The sequence below is a fragment of the Osmerus mordax genome, chromosome 17, assembly GCF_038355195.1.
Source record: "Osmerus mordax isolate fOsmMor3 chromosome 17, fOsmMor3.pri, whole genome shotgun sequence".
In the NCBI taxonomy this organism is placed as follows: domain Eukaryota; kingdom Metazoa; phylum Chordata; class Actinopteri; order Osmeriformes; family Osmeridae; genus Osmerus; species Osmerus mordax.
Genome location: NC_090066.1, coordinates 3,313,763 through 3,330,844, shown reverse-complemented (window position 1 = coordinate 3,330,844; position 17,082 = coordinate 3,313,763). Strand labels below are relative to the sequence as shown.

The 17,082-nt window shown below is 51.8% G+C and overlaps 1 protein-coding gene across 2 annotated transcripts; it reads right to left on the bottom strand.

Moving 5' to 3' along the window:
- Positions 1-1,972: 1,972 nt before the first annotated feature.
- nrcama (neuronal cell adhesion molecule a) lies at positions 1,973-15,723 on the bottom strand. 2 transcript variants are annotated; one of them, XM_067254819.1, is made up of 24 exons: positions 15,573-15,723; positions 14,815-14,937; positions 14,470-14,640; positions 14,078-14,134; positions 13,388-13,499; positions 13,122-13,306; positions 12,823-12,954; positions 12,362-12,505; positions 12,127-12,238; positions 11,858-12,024; positions 11,595-11,742; positions 11,271-11,395; positions 10,499-10,600; positions 9,830-10,027; positions 9,671-9,741; positions 9,090-9,315; positions 8,722-8,837; positions 8,348-8,555; positions 7,896-8,018; positions 7,618-7,791; positions 4,711-4,842; positions 4,523-4,601; positions 3,886-3,897; positions 1,973-2,243 (listed from the first exon to the last, which is right to left on the bottom strand). In XM_067254819.1, exons 1-24 carry the CDS (start codon positions 15,706-15,708, stop codon positions 2,009-2,011), a joined length of 3,288 nt encoding a protein of 1,095 aa, XP_067110920.1. In that variant the 5' UTR covers positions 15,709-15,723; the 3' UTR covers positions 1,973-2,008. The 2 variants fall into 2 exon arrangements, with proteins under 2 accessions (XP_067110920.1, XP_067110919.1); XM_067254818.1 differs by lacking the exon at positions 3,886-3,897.
- Between the last annotated feature and the right edge of the window lie 1,359 nt (positions 15,724-17,082).

The following is a 17,082-nucleotide window of genomic DNA, read 5'->3' as shown; positions in this document are numbered from 1 at the left end:
TATGACAGTCGAGAGAGCCTTGATTGCTGTAATGTAAATAGACTCATATCTGCTCTGTGGCCCATCAGTTGCCTAAGTGGACTATGAAAACTGATGCCTCACGATAACTGCGCTAGGACCGGACAGGTTTGGTCTGGTGATGGAGCAGAATGCAGGAGTAGACCTAGAACACTAGAACTCTAAAACAATAAAATTCGGTTCTCTACGAAGGCACTATTAACCATGCTGAAGGGTTCTTGAACGTTAACACTGTTTAGAGCTCTTGAAACTAGCACCAAAATGTTTACCTCTCTCTCTCTCTCTAACATCTACTGCTCTCTCTCCCCCTCTCTATCTCTGTCTCTCTCTTTCTGTCTTTCTCAGCACACAAGGCAGAAGTTGAAATGCTGTTTGAATGGTGTCAGGTGAAGGTGGACCAGCTGTCTGGGGAAAACCTCGACCGGTATTCCCTCACCAGAGAGTACGGAGGAGGGTGAGGTTACCTCCAGATGCTGATCTTGGATCAGATTGCAAATACCCAACTTAACGGTTGTGTTTTTGAGGTTTGGTTTAAGTCGGCTGATTCTAGGTCAGCTCTGAGGGGTTGTATGAGACAGCCAACGTGTGTGATTTCAGTTCGGATGGTGTTCAGTGCAACAGCAACAAGAGCATGTGTCTGGTGAGGAAAAAGAACGAAACAAAAATAAACACAGGCCAGAAAATAACCAGAAAACAACCCAGAAACAACCCCCAGACAACCAGGAACAGACCTAAGCTCTGTCAGGATGTGGGGTGGTTTGGAGAGGGGCTGTCGGCCTCAATGTGGAGAGCTAGTCCTCCATCTGCTGTCTGTAGACCAGTTTGAATATTACAGTATGTACACTCACAGCTCCTGTCCAGAAAAAGACTAGAATCGAATATTATTGTAGCCACATGTTTGACGGCAACCTTCCACCAAGACATGGGTGGTGCTGTAGTTTTCACCATTAACCATACGGATAATACACAGACGACAGACGGAAAACGCTAGAAGGCATAACCAGTTGTTAGCACCGCTGACCACTGCGGTGACAGTCTTTGTGACGGTTCATCAACAGACACTGGTGAGAAGCCATAGGTGTGTTAGAATGAGTGGTAAAACATCTGTTATTCCATGCAATATACCAGAAGCTGATGGATGTATGTCAGATTTTTATGTATTGCCGGTGGGTCATGTATGTTGAGAAAATATATATTCTATTATATCCATGTGACTATATATGTTTGCAAAAGAGAAAACAGCACAAACACACACACATGTCCACGTGAGGTGTGTGGGGAGCAGTCTGATAGGTCCCTCCAGGTGTGGGGAGCAGTCTGATAGGTCCCTCCAGGTGTGGGGAGCAGTCTGATAGGTCCCTCCAGGTGTGGGGAGCAGTCTGATAGGTCCCTCCAGGTGTGGGGAGCAGTCTGATAGGTCCCTCCAGGTGTGGGGAGCAGTCTGATAGGTCCCTCCAGGTGTGGGGAGCAGTCTGATAGGTCCCTCCAGGTGTGGGGAGCAGTCTGATAGGTCCCTCCAGCTCCAGTAGAACGGACATTCCTCCTCATTCTCCTTATTGCTTCCTCCTCTCCTCTCTCTCTCTTCATCTCTCTGTCTCTGACAGTCTACATCCTCGTTCCTTGTCTTCGTCGAACAGATATGGGCTTGCGTGATGGGTGTTTGTGAGGATGCAAGGTCACAGTGCGATGGGGGAGGGGCTGGAGCGGGCAGGACAGCGTGGGCGATGGGGGTGTGACAGTAGCCTTGGTGGCGGTTGGTCACGGTGATGGTCGCCATGGTGACGGTCACCGAGGGGACGGTCATCAAGGTGACAGTCACCGCAACAATGCTTCACCATCATGGCAGTCGCCGAGGTGACAGGTGGCCATGGCGATGATCACAATAGTGAAAGTCACCATGGTGCGCGTCACCAAGGTGACTGTGACCATGGTGACAGTCACCATCGTGACGGATACGGTCATCGCGGCTCCGTGATCACCGCGGCGACGACTAGACGAAGGAGTTGCTGGCGTTGACGGGCGAGGGCGCTTCGGAGCTCTCGTTGCCTTCGTGAGTGTCCTTCTCCTTCCTGCCGCTGTACTGGCCAATGAAGGAACCGTCCTCGTTGAACTGGCCGTCCCCGCCCTCGCCATAGTCCACCAGGCTGTCGTCACTCTCGTCACGACGTACCGTCCCGTTGGACGGCGTCCGGCTGCCCTTCAGAGGCTTGTGGTCCTCTGTGTCACTGGGGAGGAGAGGCAGGACAGGATGTTACCGGACAGGCCGGGGGACGTCCTGAAGAGCAGAGGTCAGCCAGCCTGGGGCGCTGTAGACCAGCCGCCCGGCAGACCAGCCGCCCAGCAGACCAGCCGCTCAGCAGACCAGCCGCCCGGCAGACCAGCCGCCCGGCAGACCAGCCGCCCAGCAGACCAGCCGCCCAGCAGACCAACCGCTCAGCAGACCAGCCGCTCAGCAGACCAGCCGCCCAGCAGACCAGCCGCCCAGCAGACCAGCCGCTCAGCAGACCAGCCGCCCAGCAGACCAGCCGCCCAGCAGACCAGCCGCCCAGCAGACCAGCCGCCCAGCAGACCAGCCGCCCAGCAGACCAGCCGCCCAGCAGACCAGCCGCTCAGCAGACCAGCCGCCCAGCAGACCAGCCGCCCAGCAGACCAGCCGCTCAGCAGACCAGCCGCCCAGCAGACCAGCCGCCCAGCAGACCAGCCGCTCAGCAGACCAGCCGTTCAGCAGACCAGCCGCCCAGCAGACCAGCCGCCCAGCAGACCAGCCGCTCAGCAGACCAGCCGCCCAGCAGACCAGCCGCCCAGCAGACCAGCCGCCCAGCAGACCAGCCGCCCAGCAGACCAGCCGCTCAGCAGACCAGCCGCCCAGCAGACCAGCCGCCCAGCAGACCAGCCGCTCAGCAGACCAGCCGCCCAGCAGACCAGCCGCCCAGCAGACCAGCCGCTCAGCAGACCAGCCGTTCAGCAGACCAGCCGCCCAGCAGACCAGCCGCCCAGCAGACCAGCCGCTCAGCAGACCAGCCGTTCAGCAGACCAGCCGCCCAGCAGACCAGCCGCTCAGCAGACCAGCCGCCCAGCGGACCAGCCGCTCAGCGGACCAGCCGCTCAGCGGACCAGCCGCTCAGCGGACCAGCCGCTCAGCAGACCAGCCGCCCAGCAGACCAGCCGCCCAGCAGACCAGCCGCCCAGCAGACCAGCCGCTCAGCAGACCAGCCGCTCAGCAGACCAGCCGCTCAGCAGACCAGCCGCCCAGCAGACCAGCCGCTCAGCAGACCAGCCGCCCGGCAGACCAGCCGCTCAGCAGGGCTGATCACTGCTCCACAGGACTCACTGGGGCTTTACACCACGTGCTGCTCGGTCCCTCATGTTAAGACACACTAGAGACAGGCTAGGGTCAGAGGGTAGGCTCTCTATGGCTTACACATGCACAACAGACTCATGGTTAGGGGAGGATTGGTCAAAATGCAGATAATGTCAAGTTTCACCAAACAGGGGCATTACAACCTGCAGGAAATGTCCTGTAATACTGTAGGTCCCAGAACCAGGAACCAAGATGGACTACGGGCAATCCAACCGAATGCTGATGGCATATGCATTTGTCTCTAAAAGACAACAGGGGAGGCCAGACAGAGGAAGCCAGACAGACGCAGGTGGTTGGTAGCTAGTCTTGATGAAAGCTAGGGTTAACCACTGGTTATGGTGGTGGGTGGGCTAACAAAAAAGTTAGCGGTGAGTTAACTGACATGTCAGTGCTGGTTTCTCCAGGCCCCTCCTGTCTTTAGGAGCAGTCCTCACAGCAGACAGACACACAGCCCTGCGTCAGAGGTCGTGTGTTAATGCATGCCAGGCTAGTAGGACCCAGCTTACCTTTCCATGGACCTAAAGTTCCCCCACACAGAGACACCAGATGGAGGCACACACGAAAGACAGTGGATGAGAGAGACAGAGAGGCTGAACCTGGCAACCCACCGCTACAACATGATCAGTACATTTCCCACCGAAAACAAAACAGATAAAGCTGTATGGAACCCTTTGCAGTAATGAAAGAAACCTTGGAACAAAGGCTTTATAGAGGGTTCTATTGTTAGATGATTCTATTTTTAAGCACCCCTTTATCATCACAGGATCACTGCTCTGTAGTGTCCACCTCCTTCGCCCTCTGATGGGTCGCAGTTTCATGAGGGCGCCCCACGGTGGTGAGGACCGGTACACACAGGATGGGAATGATTTCACTGGAGAACAGGATTGCATGCAAATGGACACTGAGCCACAGCATAAAACGCTGAATATTATATTCGATCTTAAAACACAACATACTGTACAGTGGTGTAAATATGTTGTCTACAATAATGAAGGAAGTCAATTTCTTATAGATCTTTTCATATTCAGGTTTAACCCACCTAGGTGTCTGTCTTTCTTGTCTGTTCCTTGTTTCTGAGCAGACACGACAAAGTAGTACCATCACAGTAGTGTGTGTGTGTGTGTGTTATTGTCTGTCTCTCACCTGTACTCCCCGAACGTCCCGTCATCTTCCTTCATGGGCTGGATCTCTGGGTCTTGGTGTGCATCCTCTTTCTCTTTCACTGTGAGGGAGACATGCACGGCTGTAATACTAGCTCGCTGTATGACCTATTATTCTAGGTTATCCTATGTGTGTGTGTATGTGTGTGTGTACGTATGCATGCTTCTCACCTGGGTATTTCCCTCCCTTGTTCCTCTTGATAAAGCAGACTATCAGAAGGACCAGGATGAGGAGAGCGATGGCACACATCAGGCCGATAAACCAGCCCTGGGTCGCAATGTCTACCTGTCTGCTGGCTATGGCTAAACACACACACACACGCACACACGCACACACACACACAGGGAGAAAGAGCAAACACGATCGTTCAGTGTGTTGTCATGGCCCCATTGGTAGAACCCCAGGGTTCCTGTTCCTGATAGCAGTCCACGCTATATTGAACCTGTAGCAACAGGAAACCTGTTGGCACAGTAAACATACATGACGTGCAATGACAACCGCCCACTAATGCACTCTGCAATGAGATTCACCTACAGAATCTGGATGGAGAACTGAAAAGAAAAATGAAGGATGGCTTTGATGAGTCATGCTTGTACCTACCAAAACACTGGACACTGATGGTCAAGACTACAAAACGTTAATAAAAAAAAAAATGGAGGGTGACGCGTGGGAACTACAAAGACCATCTACATGGAGGCATGCTGCGCTGCCTCACCTGGTACCGTTATCCTGTGCTCCTCAGTGCTATGAACGCTGGCCCCAGACTGGTCTCTAGCTACCACCCGCACTCTATATGAGGTCCCAGGCTTTAAACCCTTAATCAGATAGCTCTGGGAGCCATTAACAAACTCCTTCCTCCACTCTTCTTTACCTGGAACAGAGGGAGGAGGGGTGGAGGGGAGTGAGGGGGGAGGAGAGGAGGCCCGTAGAGCCTGATGAAGTGGACACTGGGGTATTGGGAGGATGGTAGGTCCATGTATGTTGACAGCAAAGACAATCTCCACACGCCCAGGGATGCTGGTCAAGTTAAGATGGGGATTTATCATGGTAACGTAACAGTAGCTCTAGTATACAGAGACTATTGCTGAGCATGCAGGTAGCTTGTCAGGGAAGTGATGGGATTTTACGGATGCTTACTGTTCTCTACTATATATTCCACAAACACATTCTTTTCTGCTCCAGAGTATTCCCAACTGACGCCTGCTCCGTCCTCCGTGACTGTCGTGTTAACGCTGCTGAATGTTGGGCCTTTCGGTGGCACTGGCCACACAAAGAGAACACACACACACACAAGGACACACACATAACTAGTCAGCTCTACTTGCCACAACAGAGAGAATACACACAGCCGTTATAGCTAGACACTCATGGTAGTTCAAATGAACTACCATGTCATCTAATCTTCTCTGATATATTGAAAGTCAAAACAAGATTTGCATATCTATATCCATCCCGATAACTATGGTGCAAATGTATCTAGCTCATAACGGGTTCATTTGATTCCCATGTTGACTGATCTGTTCAATCAAATTAATGTTTGTCTGCGAAGTACAGTCCCCGTGCAACTGAACTGCGGAAAACAAATTCTACCATTTCCTTTCTTTTAAACAAAGAAGAGTGTTTGTACAAGCCTCTTGGTCTCGCAAAGCTTGGCCAAACATTAAACGTGCAGCCAGAGCGAGACTGAAGGGGAGAGAGAGGGAGAGAGGGGGAGAGAGGGGGGAGAGGGGGGAGAGAGGGGGAGAGAGGGGGGAGAGGGGGAGAGAGGGGGGGGAGAGCGGAGAGAGGGGACAGAGGGGGGAGAGGGAGGAGAGAGGGGGGAGAGGGGGGGAGAGGGGACAGAGGGGGGAGAGAGGGGGGAGCGTTTGTACCCTTGTGTATCGGGGAAAGTGAAGGCTGAGTGATGGGGGAGGTTGGGTGGGGGGGCTCTGTGAGATCTGAAAGAATACGAAGAGGAGTGAAGCACCATACACCACGGGCACAACAAACAAACACTCAATCATTAACAAGACACAGTGCAGAGTGAGAGAACTGTTATTGGCATGCAGTTATAAGCTGTGGTCTTCAGACCGTAAGGTGTGGAACACCCCAACCCACACCCACCCCACTGATTCACGATCAGCCTGAGTGATCCTTTTGGATGGTGACCAGGATAGGAAACAATGTAGTGCTGGTATAGTACAGTCAAGAGGGAGCGTCATGCAGTCAAGCCTTAGTAGAAGACATGAGGTGGGGGTTGGGGTCTATTGGACTCGTCTAGATATTCATGGTTTCTGTTCTAATGTAACACATACTGTATGCTTCAAAGATGCAGTGAGAGTAGCAAGATGTTTGCTTGAGGTATGCTTTTAGCTAAGCAATAGGTAGCATAGCCTATAGGCTATATGCTACAGCTGAAGCTAGCGTAGCTTAAAGGGAGGAACATGCAGGGAGCGCTCGGCGAACTAGCGATTGCTCGGAATCTGGTCTGTCTAAACAGGGCTGAGGAATATCGTTTTCTAAAGAGGAACGTGCAGGGGCTTCCACTGGTGCACTTGTTTTACCTTTACCCCCACCTAGTGAGGGCTGCTGGATTAAGGCTTCAGAGAGGAGGAGAAGAGGAACAGAGAGGAAGGAAAGAAGAGAGAACGTAAAATAGAGACCAGAGGTGGGAAGATGGCAAATATTTTGTTACTGTAGCTTTCTTTATACTGTGTTACTGTACTTTAAGTAGATTGTTCTAGAGTTTTTTGTGTTGAGTTGAAAAACTATTTGGGATAAAAAGGTTTTAAAAGGTTGAAAAAAATAAAAATAAAAATGACAGAGGAGGAGTCAGCGATGTGGACATGACTGAGAATAGAGACATTCCTGATCACCCATGGCCATATATGAGGGAAAGGATTCCTGGTGAATGCGCTGCGTGTCTATAGTGTCCCAAAGACTGAAACCCACACAGGGTCAGCTGAGGAAGTAACTAACTTGAGTCATAGGGGAAAATCCGCATTGCGTTCATGCTTTACTGTGCTATTAGTATTCTTCACGACTACCTATCTGTGTCTCTATGATATGTGTTGTGTCTGGTGTATATGACCTCTCACCTTCGTCCATGATGACAGTCTCCTCACTGATGGAAGGGCCAGAACCCTTGATGGTCTTAGCGGTGAAGAAGAACTTGTAACGTGTGCTGTACTTCAGGTTCGACAGCGTGGTGGACGTCTCATTGGCTAAGAACACCAACTCCTCCACTGGACCCAACTCATTTGTGTTGTTAACTGGAAGGAGAGAAAGGGAGGAGGGGGGGGGGGGGCATTATTAGGAAGTTGACATGAGAGACATCATGGGAGAACGACTAAAACACAGCTGTGGAGAAGCAGACCTGGCTGGTACTTGAGCGTGTAACCGGTGAGGCGGCCATTGTTGTCCTGAGGAGGACCCCACTCCAGCGTTAGAGAGTCCACGTTAGGGTTGGTGATCTTCAGGTAGGAGGGAGGCCCAGGGACTGGACAAGAACAAAACAAACAACCACAATAGCATGGACACCAACTAAATACAATTGCACACATGACATTTAAAAGTAAACAAAAGTGAGGTTCTTGAACACAAGTCCAACCTAACCCAGGTTCCGTTTTAGTTTTTGATTCTAATCAAACACATTGTTACATAGTGTAAAGTAAATATCCTGCAAACGTTTAGGAACGGGGGAAAGAAAAACTTGGTAAGGAATGTGCTGTTCAGCCAAACAACCAACCAAACAAGAGTGGGGAATTCTAGTTGGCACCTAGAATGACCTGGATCCCAACTAGACCTGACTTCCTGTACCGTACGCACCTCCCTCTGGGGTTTCAAAGGTCTGATTGGTGCTGGCGGGCCCCTCCCCCTTCCCGTTGAGCACCCTGATGGAGAGGCCGTAGACGCTGTAGGGTTGCAGGCCCGGCAGATGGCCCTCGCTCCGGTTCCCACTGAACGTCAACACCTGCTGCTGCTTGCCCACTCCCTCCTGCTCCCCGTGCAGGCTCCGCTCCCGCCAGTAGTACACCTGACACACACACACACACACTCTTACTACAGGCACTACACAATTTCCTCATGTTGACCCTAGCAGTGAATTGCAACAAAAAAATCATGACCTTGGTCAAATGTTCACAGATTATAACAGCTAGACATAGATGTATTAGTCGAAACTATGAGTTCCAGGACGGTACCTTGTATCCCTGCAGTCGCCCCCTCACAGAGATGGGGGTTACGGGCTTCCAGTGGACCTCCGCCAGGGTGCCGTTCTGGGCCTGCACCTGCACATTCTCTGGTGCTGTCAGAGGCACTGGGGGTGCAGAGAGGCAGCGTGGGTTACCAACACACACACACACACATTCTCACACACCTGAGGGTCTCACACATCTCCATGCACATACACACATTCAAGTACCCAGCCCTGACCCCTCAGTACTCACAGTCCTGACCCCTGACCCCTCAGTACTCACAGTCCTGACCCCTCAGTACTCACAGTCCAGACCCCTGACCCCTCACAGTCCTGACCCCTGACCCCTCACAGTCCTGACCCCTCAGTACTCACAGTCCTCTCCGGAATATCCCAGAACCACCGCGGGTTCCGGGGCGTCTCCGTTGTCGTTCACCGCTTGAACTCTGACCTCGTAGGGAACAAACGTGGGCGTGCCCGACACCACAAACTGGGACACGTTATGAACAGTCTCAGAGGCCCATTCTTGGTCAACACCCTGCTGCCTCCACTGGACCTTGTACATCAGGCCCGGCCCGTTAGCCTGCAGTCCTTGCAGCTTCTGCAAAGGGAGGCATTTGATCACAGATATCCGGATAACAGATACCTGGCTAACAACCTAAGAACTGACTCCCGAGTCTCAGCTATGTAACTAAGGAGATACTCACTAACATTTACATTTACATTTACATTTAGTCATTTAGCAGATGCTCTTATCCAGAGCGACTTACAGTAAGTACAGGGACATTCCCCTGAGGCAAGTAGGGTGAAGTGCCTTGCCCAAGGACACAACGTCATTTTGCACAGCCGGGAAGCGAACTGGCAACCTTCAGATTACTAGCCCGACTTCCTCACCGCTCAGCCACCTGACTCCCACTAAGATATATGATAATATGTGTATGAGGCATGCAGCGTACCTTCCAGGAGATGACCAGGTTGTCATGTTCAGTCCCCACACCCTGGACGTCTGATGGGTTAACCTCTGGAGCTAAGGGAGGAAGAGACAATATGGAGTCAAAATACAGGAAGGCTGATTTACACTGCTGGGTAACTAACCCGGTCTAGTGGTCCTGTACCTGCAGGGTTGGTCCTGTACTGACGAGAGGGCTGGCTGGGCAGGCTGTAGCCCACAGCGTTTTGGGCCAGAACCCTGAAGGAGTACCAGGCGTAGGGGGAGAGATCCAGCTGGGCTGTGGTCCTGCCACCGTCCACCTCAGAAAGGTTGGTCCAAACGCCCGGCTCATGGAGAAGATCCTCGTACTGGATCAGGAACTCTGGAGTTTCAGGAAGGAGGAAGTCACATTCCTGAGGTAAGATATCTATCTACATTTACATTACATTTACATTTAGTTATTTAGCAGACGCTCTTATCCAGAGCGACTTACAGTAAGTACAGGGACATTCCCCCCGAAGCAAGTAGGGTGAAGTGCCTTGCCCAAGGACACAACGTCATTTGGCACAGCCGGGAATCAAACTGGCAACCTTCAGATTACTAGCCCGACTCCCTCACCGCTCAGCCATCTGACTCCCCCCTATCTGGTACTCCAGGCAATTTTACAATTTAGGAAATTGGATGATGGATTAACATGGCCAATGGACAGATTTGGTGTGCTACCATGACCAGTGGACCAGTTCACTACACGACAGTAGCCTGTTGTAAGCCACTGAAGTTAATACCAGCAGACACCAGTAGATGGCAGCAGACACAAGTAGACTGCAGTAGACACCAGTAGGGCTGGACGTACTCTGAGTGGGGCTGTTGTGTTCATCTCCGGGCGTCCAAGTCAGCTGAACACTGCGGTCTCTCTGCTCTGTCAGCTCCAGGTCAGACGGCGGATCCGGTTGCTCTGGAAACAGCAAAACTGGGTCAGAACCAGCAATCCGGACTGCTGTTAGTCAAGTGCCAATCTCCTCAGCCGTATATGGACCAGTGATAGGGTATCTCAACGGCCCAAATCACAGAAAATAAAGTAAAATGAAAACAAGTAAATAAAGAAAATGATATTCAGCTGTCATGCCACTTGGAACAAAGGTCTAACAACTGATTTAATGGATTCCAGTGGAGATGAGGGTCAGCGCTCATTCAGGACAGAAGGGTTGGTGATGATGGTGATGAGGATGACGATGCTAAGCTAAAGTTGCTAAAGTTGTTTACCGTAGACGATAGGTGGAGGGGGTGTGGCCTCTGAGAGAGCCAGCGCAGCAGGAAGGGGAGGAGTTAGTTAGAAATCAGAGATAGAGCATGTTTACCATAGACATCTGCTGGAACACTGATCCTGTCCTATCAGGTTAACACAAAGAGACGAGTTCTACGAGATTGTCTAACACAGTCATGGAGATCAGAGTCTCCGATCTGTAACTAAGAAGATACTCAGAGAGATAGTGCATACAGTAAGACACTCAACTGGTAACTTACACTGGCTTACACAACAAAGGAAAGGCCCAGTGCCAAACAGAGAAAATATTGCTCTGCTGCAAGAGACGAGAGAGCAGAGCTAAAGCACACGACAAGCGTACCAATGACGGTTAGCATGGCGCTAGCAGAGTCCTGGTCCAGGGAGGTGTTCCTGATGCAGGTGTAGGTGCCCTCGTCCTCCTCAATCACATCTCTGATGGTCAGAGTGTCCACATCCAGCACAAACCTGGAAACACAACCATGGTTAGGCCGGCATGGTCAAATAATCCTGTATGTAATTATATAAAAGCAGCAAGAGGATATTATAATAAAACACACTACTGCACATTGATATACCACACAACCTGTGTGTGTGTCTGTGTGGATACGCATGTGTGTTTGTGTGTGTAGGGATATACATGTGTGTGTGTGTGTGGTGTGTGTACCTCTCGTCAGCTGGCAGCTCTGCGTTGTCCTTGAGCCAGATCATGGTGGGCACCAGGGTGGGGTCGTGTTTCACCTTACACTCAAACACAGCCTCTCTGTTCCTCTCCACCACCTTGTATTCAGGCTGCCTCAGGATCCGGGTCGGCTCTGCAGGAGGGAGACACCACAACCATAACCACTCAGCACATTCTCAGTTGGAAACCGATTGGATGCTTGTGACGTGGTGTCGGATGTCCTTGGTTCTGATTGGCCTGTGTCTCACCTTTGACCTCCAGGTAGACGTGGTTCTCCTTGGTGCCCAGGTTGTTGGAGGCGATGCAGGTGTACTTGCCGCTGTTTTGCGGCTGAGCGCCGTGGATCTCCAAGGTCCCGTTCTCATGGATGACATACGGGTCGACGTTTAGAATACTGGTCTGGCTGTCCTTGAACCTGGACACACAAATCAACCATAGGTCAGGTTCTAACAGATCTATGCTTCCAGTTCGGCTCCAACAAGGTTTCCATGTGTTGGCTACACGCTGCTCAGCGTACCATGTGATGGTGGGTATGGGTGAGCCGAAGGAGGCGCAGTCCAGCAGGGCGCGGCTGTTGGTGATCACCTGGTACAGGTTGTTAGGACGAGTCAGGACCCGAGGTGGCTCGGCTGGAGGAGACGGCAAGAAGAGCACACAGCATCATCACACCGTTATTAACATGCCCTGACGTGTTTGCCGTGGGGAAACAACGAGTAGCTCTGCTCCCCTTTCCCCCCCGTGTCCAAACTCACCCAGAACATTGACCAAGATGTTGGCCAGCAGGTATCCAAACTGGTTGGAGACATTGCACTGGTAGACGGCGCTGGAGCCTGTCTGGACATCGCTCAGGATCACTGTGTCGTCCTCCACCTTCCTGCTCTGGTCCTTGGGAGAGTCTGTGGATGGAGAACGTGCACTGATGGTTATACACGCACTGATGGTTATTTTACATTTACATTACATTTAGTCATTTAGCAGACGCTTTCATCCAGAGCGACTTACAGTAAGTACAGGGACATTCCCCCTGAGGCAAGTAGGGTGAAGTGCCTTGCCCAAGGACACAACGTCATTTTGCACGGCCGGGAATCGAACTGGCAACCTTCAGATTACTAGCCCGATTCCCTAACCGCTCAGCCAGCTGACTCCACTGACTGGTTATATACAAGCATTGCCTTTCACCTTGACGTCGTCTCACGACGGCCAGCGTACTCACTCGCTATGGGCACCCCGTTGACAGACCAGCTGAGCTGGGGCTTGGGGTCTCCGCCCGCACGGCAGGTCAGGATGCCAGTCTCCTTCGGTGCCAGGATCAAGTCCGTGGGGGTACTGATCCAGAAAGGGGAGGCTGGGGGGGGGGGGGGGGGGGGGGGGCAGAGAAGGTTTCAAATCAATTTCAGGAAGAGAGAGTGTGAGAGAGAGAGAGAGAGAGAGAGAGAGAGAGAGAGAGAGAGAGAGAGAGAGAGAGAGAGAGAGAGAGAGAGAGAGAGAGAGAGTATGAGTCATTGCACTAACCTTTGACAACGACCTTGATGATGTGGTGGGCGTTGCCGAGGCTGTTCTGGGCAGAGCAGCGGTAGTCTCCCGCGTCTGCCTCTGTCACCTCCACAATGTGCAATGTCTTCTGGAAGTTGTGAAGGGACATCCTGTCGCTTGGCAGATCTCCATTATCCTTCCCCCAAGACATTTCTGGAGTCGGCCTTTCAGAACCAACAGAAAGGATAGCGCCGTCATTAGCTAATGTTGACGTGAAAGGCTGTGTGTGTGTGTGTGATACTTACAGGCCCTCAGCGATACACTCCAGCTCCAAGGTCTCTCCTCTCAGAACCATCTTGGTGCTGCTGGGTCCAGTAGGAGTCATGAAAGTGGGCCTGCGCTCTCCCGTCGGACCGTCTGAGAACAGGAGACAGGGAACATTAGAACCCCTTTAGAACCCCAGCAGTACCTGACTAGAACCCAAGTAGAATCTCTGTCAAGAGCTACCCTCTTGTAGTGCCAATTACCTTTAAACATGTTCTTTAAACCCTTTTTGGTTCACGATTTAACAATTTTATCAAGTAAACATTCATCCAGGCGCTAAAACTGTTCTTAAAGTTGGTTTTCCTTTTAGGGACTGCTGAAGGATGCTGTTATGTTTGCCACCCAACCTGTGCCAGTTGAAGTGTACATAGATTCACAACCTCATTGTTGGGCTGGAAAGGAGATATGGAGATGCTGATACTATATATGCATATATAATCCAATTTAAAAGTGTTAATTACATGTAGTCAGGTAGAGGTAGGTTAAAGTTAGATTATTATTCCAAGTGAGATTAGGGTAGAGAAGGTTGGGGATGGTTGCAGGTGGAGCTGGGTGGGAATACGTTGAGGGCAGGCTGGGGGAGGAGGGGGGGGGGGGGGGTGTTGTTGCTTGGGGCAGGTGGACAGGACTGGGTTCACTCTGAAGACTTGAAAGGGTTTACCATCACTCACCACTATAGAACTCAGTGATATTGTACAAAGCAGCCACTGTTTCATTGAGAACATCCACTGTAATACAACAGAACATTATAAACATGCAGGAAGAGGAGAAGAATGGACCAGGAAGAACCTGGCTGGAGGACAGGAGAGAGGACCATGACAGCATACAGTATGACCAGCAGAGAAAACCAGATGTGTTTACACATGAAGTAAGTATCTTTACCATGTCAAACACATCTCACATGACAAAGAACTGAACAGAAATATATCAGACTAATGGGATACAAATTGAGTGGTAACACAAAAACGAGTTTAACCAAGACAGAACAAAGGTAGAATGACAGATAGAACTCATGTGGAACTCATGTGGACCCCAGGTCCCATCAGGCCTCATGAGAACTTACCGTCTATGACCTTGACGTTGATGGGCTGCTTCTGCTGGATGGTCCGGGTGTGGGGGAAGCGAGCGTAGCAGATGTAGTCGCTCCTCGTGTCCTCCGGGAGGATGTTGGAGAAGTACAGGTCTCCGTTTATAGCCTGGGACACACGGGCATCCTGCGACAGCCTCCGGAAGTCTGGAAGAGAGAGAGAGAGAGAGAGTGGGCAGGGAGGAAATAAGAAAAAAAAGAGTTTACTACATTTGCATGTGACAGTTTCCACACAAACCAGAGCTTATGTATGAGCACATCGAAGCTACAGCAGAGCCGCACAGGAGCTACACGGCCTGTTTCATGTGGAGCAGGTCTTACGGTTGTCCATCCAGAAGATATTCGGGGGAGGCAGGCCTGCGGGGGGGCGACACTGCAGCACCAGGGAGCCGCCCACCTGCACCACGATGGCCTCGTTCCTCTCCTTCGACCACAAGGGGGACCCTGCGAGTCACACACGCCGTGTTATCGGACAGGGTTAGGGGTGGGGTTGGGGTTTAGGGTGGAGGCTAGGGTTAGGGGTGGGGTTGGGGGTTAGGGTGGAGGCTAGGGTTAGGGGTGGGGTTGGGGGTTAGGGTGGAGGCTAGGGTTAGGGGTGGGGTTGGGGGTTAGGGTGGAGGCTAGGGTTAGGGGTGGGGTTGGGGGTTAGGGTGGAGGCTAGGGTTAGGGGTGGGGTTGGGGGTTAGGGTGGAGGCTAGGGTTAGGGGTGGGGTTGGGGGTTAGGGTGGAGGCTAGGGTTAGGGGTGGGGTTGGGGGTTAGGGTGGAGGCTAGGGTTAGGGGTGGGGTTGGGGGTTAGGGTGGAGGCTAGGGTTAGGGGTGGGGTTGGGGGTTAGGGTGGAGGCTAGGGTTAGGGGTGGGGTTGGCGGTTATGGTGGAGGGTTAGGGGTGGGGGTTAGGGTGGAGGCTAGGGTTAGGGGTGGGGTTGGGGGTTAGGGTGGAAGCTAGGGTTAGGGGTGGGGTTGGGGGTTAGGGTGGAGGCTAGCGTTAGAGGTGGGGTTGGGGGTTAGGGTGGAGGCTAGGGTTAGAGGTGGGGTTGGGGGTTAGGGTGGAGGCTAGGGTTAGGGTAGTGTGGTCTTACTGGGCTGGCGGATGACAATGTTGTTTGACAGGGCGGTGCCATGCTCGTTGCGGGCGGTGCACTGGTACACGCCCTCGTAGGCCTCAGCCTTCTCGCCGCTGATGTCGATGACCAGCGTTCCCGAGCTGGGCTTCATCAGAACCTTGGAGTCCTTCTCCACATCGAAGTGGGTCCCGTTTCTCGTCCAGGAGAAGCTGGAACACGGTAAGAGCGCAGGGTTAAAAGCACAGCACATTAACAATTGGAGCTAAAAGTTTGTTGAGAGTGACTCAGTTTCTCTCTAGGGTGTTGATGATGCACGGGACTACATTTCCCATGCTGACCTGGGGTGCGGCTTGCCCTTTGCCTCACAGTGGATGACAATGTTCTCCCTGGGGTCGATGATGTAATCCTTGGGGGACTGTTCGGTGATGGTGGGGGGCTGAGGCACTGGGAGAGGGCAGAACAGGGTGAGACACTCAATGTACAAACTCATGCATTACACACACAGACACACACTCACACACACACACACAGACGCACGCACACACTCACACACAGACACACACAAACTTGCACAACAAACGTGCTTGCACACTTCCTCTCTCTCAAACACCCATACTGGACACTCACACAAGTTTAATCACAGCAACAAAAGCCAAATAAGCGTGCATTGATTAGATGTAATCTGACAAACATCAGAAAACATGCTGTGAAAAATAATATGTTCATCATCCTCGTCTTACCATTCGATTCAAACGAAAACAACGTAAATATTGACGACAGGAAACAAACTAGGACAACAGGAAGTCTGCAACACAGGGGTTTAAATACCCACATGCAAACAGCCAAATCCACAGCATTGCAAATCAAGACTGAGGCTGCTCATCTATCCACTCCACACCACTGCCACAGACAGGAAGTCCAGGACCACTTACATCCTTCCAGAACTTTAGTTTTTAGTTCCCCGTGATAGGCCAGGGCACCGAGCAGAATGAGGAGAGGCGGGGCGTTAGTCACATGATCACAGGCGTCAGAGGAGGCATGACAGGAGAAGACCCCGCGCCCAGACCTGACCCATGCATGTTCCCCATGCCGTGCTGAGTGCAGAGCTAGCTGTTTAGCTGGGCGCTAGTGAGGTGTGTGTTCATAGCAGGTAAGGGTACAGAAGGAGCCACAGGCTCACATGTTCTTAGATACTTGGGATGCACTTGATTTAGTTAGCCCAGTGTCATCACGGATCAGGTGGAAAAGTGCAACCTCAAGAAGCTAAATCAAGTGTGCCTCAAGTATATGGAGCAGATAACAGTTCAGAATGTACAGTATATCAATCAGTCTTTGGAATTCTCCATTTGTCCCTCCTAAACAGGCATGCAGTTAGGATCCGGGTTACTGTTGGTAGTTGTTATACTGCATCGTTCTACAGTTGGCCCTACAGGACTGGGATGTTACCATACTTACGGTCAAGAGGGACCTCTAGCGCTGAGGTCAGGTGACTGAGCAGCACCAGTAGCACAGCTCCACTGATTAA

Coding starts and splice junctions, on each gene's coding strand:
- nrcama (XM_067254819.1), bottom strand. CDS start 15,708: ATGAAGCCCAGCTCGGGAACGCTGGTCATCGACATCAGCGGCGAGAAG. Junction 14,938..15,572: donor CATTGTCATCCGCCAGCCCA/GTAAGACCACAC, acceptor TGTGACTCGCAG/GGTCCCCCTTGTGGTCGAAG. Junction 9,742..9,829: donor GTACAGGACCAACCCTGCAG/GTACAGGACCAC, acceptor TTCCTCCCTTAG/CTCCAGAGGTTAACCCATCA.